Source organism: Corticium candelabrum, chromosome 3 (assembly GCF_963422355.1).
Source record: "Corticium candelabrum chromosome 3, ooCorCand1.1, whole genome shotgun sequence".
Classification (NCBI taxonomy): Eukaryota; Metazoa; Porifera; class Homoscleromorpha; order Homosclerophorida; family Plakinidae; genus Corticium; species Corticium candelabrum.
In genome coordinates, this window is record NC_085087.1 from 6,184,600 (window position 1) to 6,191,035 (window position 6,436).

General features: G+C 40.2%; 1 protein-coding gene across 1 annotated transcript in view; it reads left to right on the forward strand.

Moving 5' to 3' along the window:
* Positions 1-6,436, forward strand: part of LOC134176912 (serine/threonine-protein phosphatase 6 regulatory ankyrin repeat subunit B-like) — a 36,089-nt gene that overhangs the window by 15,327 nt on the left and 14,326 nt on the right. Inside the window, exons 17-25 of the mRNA XM_062643594.1 lie at positions 1,887-1,988; positions 2,053-2,148; positions 2,201-2,302; positions 2,362-2,397; positions 2,460-2,552; positions 2,610-2,708; positions 5,053-5,154; positions 5,264-5,356; positions 5,419-5,517. Of these exons, the coding sequence (XP_062499578.1) occupies positions 1,887-1,988; positions 2,053-2,148; positions 2,201-2,302; positions 2,362-2,397; positions 2,460-2,552; positions 2,610-2,708; positions 5,053-5,154; positions 5,264-5,356; positions 5,419-5,517 (822 nt within the window). The remainder of the gene's footprint in view (positions 1-1,886; positions 1,989-2,052; positions 2,149-2,200; positions 2,303-2,361; positions 2,398-2,459; positions 2,553-2,609; positions 2,709-5,052; positions 5,155-5,263; positions 5,357-5,418; positions 5,518-6,436) is intronic.

A 6,436-nucleotide genomic window follows, 5' to 3' on the forward strand; every position in this document is an offset into this window, starting at 1 on the left:
AAATGACAGCAGTACAGTTTTTACTCGCACAACAGAAAGGCGTGGTCCTATATGGCTTTCTATCGAGCTCTCGGTGTGTGTGTGTGTGTGTGTGTGTGTGTGTGTGTGTGTGTGTGTGTGTGCGTGCGTGCGTGCGTGCGTGCGTGCGTGCGTGCAAGGGCTCCTACCAGTACCTGGCCAGGCTCCAGGAGATTGCTTTGCATGGCCCATAGCTTATGCATAGTGCACAGAAACCCAGCCATCTGCTGGGGGACTGATTGTATAACGGCAGCTCCTTAGCCATTTGCAATTTGTGTGTGGGGAGAGTAAAAAGAAAAGATTCAAAGACAGTCTGAAACTGAAAGGCAGAGAACTACCATTGCAGCACATAATCACACAATATACCTGTGATATTTGTGGTCATGTATGTGGATCACATATTTGGCTATTTTGATGCAGACAAAGCCATAAATGAGATTTTTCGAAATTGACAACTCAGTCCATCAGGATTGTCATCATCATCATCATCATGGCAGGGGTACCCAGCCATGTTTCCAGGTTGCCCAGAAACCCCACTAACAGGTAGGCGTCACCCTTACTGTTAACGCGAGTGTCAAGTTTGCTACACATTTATTTCTGTGATTGTTGAGACTCAGAATGAAGCGTCAGTTGACTTTGACTGATTTTGTATCACCATCTAGTACTGTAACAACTCATATCCAAATATCCATTGCCTTTTACGAATATTTTGTTCTCTACCAGCAACCACAGCAGAGTGTGAAAGATCTGTCTTGGTGTTAAGTCGACTTAAATTCTAGATGAGATCATCAATGGGAGAAGAAAGACTAAGTATTCTTGCCTTACTTCACATTAACTACTCAATAAAAATTGACCTCGATGCCATAATTGATATATTTGCAAGGAATCATTCGAGATGAATGTGGTACTGTACTGTAGATTATAAGACAACTAAGCTGCTTTGTGTTATTGATATTAATATTGATATTAGTTTATGTTGATATTAACTTTGGAAACCCTACCAGGGTACACCCTGTGTGTGTGTGTGTGTGTGTGTGTGTGTGTGTGTGTGTGTGTGTGTGTGACTGTGTATGTTTGTGTGCCTGGTTTGTCAAAGTGAAACAAATTTTATTACATCATGAACATTGTTAGTTTTGCTACTTTGTCACTTAAGCCTAGTTTACAATATTGACGCTGAGGTCAACGTTGATGCTGACACTGATGCTGATGCTGACACTGGAATAGAAATGAATTCTATTCTAGCATGAGCATCAACATCAAAGGCTAACGCTGACGTCAAGACTGTGTCTTTGATGTTGACGCTCAGCTGAACGTCAGTGTCAATATTGTGAACCAGCCTTTAATCAGTGGACATCCATCTTTCGCAGAAACTTTGTGTCATGCATGTGCCACATACTTGACATTTCCATGTGTGCATGTTTTAGTAATTAATTAGGATTGACTTTTATTGAACTAAATTAATAATAGATGACATTGTAAAATATATTTAACCACAAAGACTTTCCTATTTGATTGACGGTTACTAGGCAACATTGACCAATTTCAAACATTACAAACACATAGAAACAAAATTGTTGATTAGCACAACTTGATTTGTTTTGTAATGGTATTTGAGTAGATCTCGTTTATTGTAAGAAAAATGATGTGAAGTTGAAAGTGTGTCAAGTGTAGGAGAGAGAGTTGGAGATGATTTGATATTCGATTAGAAAGTGTTGATTGTGTGTATGCTGCAGCAGGAGATGTAGATGATTGTTTCACTAGCAGACAGGTTGTTGTATTATGAGTAGTGATGGATAGTCTGCTGGCAGTTGTATTGTATTGATTGCTTGTTGGACAACACATTGCTAATATTCATTGTATATGGTTAGTTTGGTAGGACTGCATTTGATTTTGCTATGATGAATGGTCACATGTCAACAGCTGGTCGGTTGGTGTTGGCAAGTAAAAGAGTTGAAGATCTTACAGTTGAGGTGTGTGACAGTCAGTTGTGTTGACAGAATGAAATGAATGTGTGTGAGTGTGTGGTGTGTCTAGACTAGTTCTCTCGTGTTCCATTGGGCATGTAAGAACAAGAAAGTTGATGTTGCAAGAGATATTGTGGAATGTCACGGAACAGAATGGAAGGACGACGTAGGGATTTGTCAGCTTGTTGTGATTGTGTCATTGAGTCGTGTGTGAACAGGATGGTCATGATGCATTGGATATTGTGGCTGTTTATGACAATGTGGACATTGCTGACATCATCCTGAAGAGAAGACTGCCAGACGGCAATGATGTGGAAACAGTACTGTTTGTCTTCCTGAGCATACTTTGCATGTCGTGTTGTTGATTTTTGTGTTTCAGACTGTTAGTATGTCAATGGAAGATGTTGCAGTCAAGGTTTGTGTGTGTCAGTTGTGTGTTGAGAGAAATAAGGAAGTGTGACTGTATGGATTGTGTAGACTCGATGTGTCGTGTTACACTGGGCACACAAGAACAGTAGAGTGGATGTGATAAGAAAGATTGTAGAGCAGGGAACAGAAGTGAAGGACAGAGTGAGAAATAGAATTTGTCAATTATTTGTATGACTTGTTATTGTATTGTTGATGCAGTTGAGACGAACTTTACTTCACTATGCTGCTGATCATGGCAACTGTGATGTGGTTGATGTTCTCTTGAGCAAGAATGCAGATGTTTATGCTTCAGACAAGGTAAGTGTAGCAACATTCAAATATTCTACAGAAATATTCTACACCAAATGACAGCAGTACTGTGCAGTTGTCACACTTTACAGACAAACTTTAATCATAGATCCTGTATGGTCTAATCATTAGCTATAATGGCTCTTCTTCATCGTGCAATTTGTTCAATGATGGGACGTTATCATCACGTAAAAATCTCCAGAGGGCTTTTTAGAAGAATAACTGTTGCTGCCGTTGCCTCTACCCTAGCAGCATTGCTTTGGATATGAAGATGTAGTCATTTTTACAAGCCGCTGACTACACAGACGCACACGCATCTACCCTCTTTAACATGTACACTACACCTCGCCCGTTACCAGAACTTGAAGAACCGGAAGCAACTTTGACCTGCTATTTCTCAGTGAAGACTTAACAATCTAAAACTGTTTTCTTGTTATGTATGTAACTAGAACTATCAATTTCCAACTTAAAAGAATTTTTTTGATTTTTGCGTTGCAATTATCCTCAACGGTATATAGAGCATTGAAATGTTATCAGAACAAAGTTCTTTGATACACAATTATATTTCAAGTGTTTATGGAAGATTGTCATTTGTTGGTTGTGTCAGCCATCTCACACACAGCTGGTTTGTTTGTTGCTTGTTCAGATACTTTTGTTTGCAGCTTTAGTTTGTAATGGACGTTTATGGTTTTTGTTGTTATATGGTTTTATGGTTTACACTTAAAGATCTACTTTGGGGCGCATTGGTTTACCTCTTCTGGCTCTTCTGGAAGAGTCTTCTAAGAAGACGTAGAAGAAACCGGCAGGCCAGTGGTGTCAGAAGAGGTGTTTTCACTGAAACACTCAGAAGAGTTTGGAAGAGATCGCGCTTACGCTGTAAAGTTGCTAGACTGGGATGCTTACAAACAGAATAGATGAAAGTTTTGTATACGAGTTAAATGTTTGTTACTTGACTGTGGACTACAGGCAGACTCTTGATCGTGATCATCCCTTGTCTCTTCATCCCTCTGGGACACCAGCAACACTGTCGATGTTGGCCATTAGCGCACAAAGTGTACAAACTGTGCATGCAGGAGCTCTTCTCTTCTGCCTCCGAGTTTCAGATAGAAGAGCAGAACAGGTGACCTCTTCTGCCCCTTTTCAAAGAGGGTAAAGAAACTGTCGATTCTTCTGACATCTTCCAGATTGAGAAGAGTCAGAAGAGGTAAAGAAACATGCCCTAAGATACACACTTGTATTGTCAAGTATCCAAGCAAATTATGTGATGAAGGAGCAGTATTGCATCACATGTTGTCAAGCGTTACCAGGCAGAGGTTGCATAAAAATGAGTGTGGATTATGATTTGACATACTAAGTAAAGTTGTGTAAATGTGACATTGTTGTAGGGCCAGTGCAATGTCAACTTTGCCTGCATAACAAGGTCACATGTATCGGTCACATGTATCGAGTACATGCTGTAGCTTACATGTGGCTTACCCTGCGATTTGTGAGGGAAACATTGTGTAAGCTGTTTACATGAGCTGACATTTAGTCCAACCTCGCACTGTACCACCTGTAAGCGTCGTGACAGAGCGTGAATGCAGGGAGCATATGGCATACGTGTAAACAGCGGCATATTGTACATGCACTGCATATGACGACCTTTTTACTATGGGGTTTAAATGTGATATCACAGCACAAATAAGCAAGCTTACATGCCATGTACATTCATAGTCGAAACACAGCGTGTGGGATTTACTGGTAAGCGAGAATGATGTAAGTTGCTCTGTCTTTACACAGGTCAGAAAGCAGATGTGAAAATAGGCTTTTTCATCTGTAGATCTGATTACATTGTTATCTCTTATAATTATTATGTGTCGGTGTGTATGTGTAGCAAACGCATATGTAGTCCGCCAGTGTGTGTGTGTGTGTGTGTGTGTGTGTGTGTGTGTGTGTGTGTGTGTGTGTGTGTGTGTGTGTGAGTGTGTTACTGCTGTAGTATCTACCTGCACAGTAGATTTTAACACCAAAACAGGACTTCTAGGTGTAAGAAGTGATAACGTCTTGGATTTGACTTGTGAATTTGTGATGTAAAACTTTGTTTTTATTAGAGCACAGTGATAGCAGAGTGGTGGAACAAGTGACCACTGGAGATAGATGAAAATACACGAACACATGCTATAATATATAATATAAAGTAAAGACTGGGAGAACAAAGTCCTACTGAGCTTTGAATGCCCAGTTGATTGCACACTGAAGTATTGGCAGCCTGGTGCTCTTATTTTATTATTAAATGTTACAGAGTTACTAATTAGCACTTTTGAAGTCATGTTGTGATATTCTTACTAACTCATTACAATTGTATGTGTGATAGGATGGTAAGAGACCTTTTGATTTTGCTGTGAGAAGAGGTCACATGTCTACAGCTAATCGATTGTTATCAGTAATGCAGTCAGTTGAAGATGTTGCATTAGAGGTGAGTAACAGTTGTCTTACAGCATACTGAGTTTGGTATTTTTGTTTGTATTTCCTTCTATGGAATTGATTTGTGACATTGATTCTCTTTCTTTGATTGTTGATAATAGAATGTGTGGAAGCTGCTACAGTGGGCATATAGTAATGAAGTGGATGTTGCAACAAAGATTGCGGAGAAGTTTTGTCAATCAGTGGAGAAGAAGGTGGGAGTTTTCACAATACTGTTGATTATGTGTGAAAGATGTTTTTGGTGTTGTGCATGCAGTCTGGTCGCACTTTACTTCACTTTGCTGCTCAAGTTGATCATCGTGAGGCAGTCGAGTGTCTGTTGGAGAAGAAGGCTGATGCAGATGCTAAAGATAAGGTAAACAATATTATGAACTTTATGGTAGAAATATTATATCTTAAACAGAACAAGGAGTGGAATGAAGTGTGTAGTGAAGCTTTTGTTTTTCTTTAACATGACAGTTGTGTTTTACTAAGCAAGTTAGTTGTGCATATGACAATATCACTGCAATGAGGTGATCATTGTCATTGTTCTAACTGCTACGGTAACACTGTACTGCAAGGTTACATTGTCCATACATTTATACTTACCAAGACTCACATGAAGTAACCTCTATTGAATTTGGACGTGCGCACGCACACACACACACACACACACACACACACACACACACACACACACACACACACACACACACACACACACACACACACACGGTAAAAGACAGTAAACTGTAAACCTCTACAGTCAAGGCCTGCCTTTTCAAGGTCACGTGCTCAGCCTTATCATTAGCTGGGCTCCTGTGCGCTACTCATGAATGCTACAGGCCTGCACTAGCAATCTGCCAGAGCTGGGCCAGGTGATAACAGGATCATCGGCTTGTAACGCCAACTGAGGTGTGGGCACCTGAAGTCTCACCTGTAGCTCAGTAGCTGATTGGTTTCAGATTTAAAGTATGAATACTTGTCTGCGAAAGTTTTGATCTCTATTTCGTCAAGCACTACTTTAAAGTAGGCAGCCATCCCTACTTTGTTTCTTATTTATTACATGAATATTTTTGTAATCTTAATTATTATTTCTCGGTGTGTGTGTGTGCAGCAAACACGTGTAGTCCACCAGTGTGTGTGTGTGTGTGTGTGTGTGTGTGTGTGTGTGTGTGTGTGTTTGTGTGTGTGTGTGTGTGTGTGTGTGTGTGTGTGTGTGTGTGTGTGTGTGTGTGTGTGTGTGTGTGTGTGTGGTGTAATAGCTCAGTTGGTTAGAGAGTGTATTTGGAGAA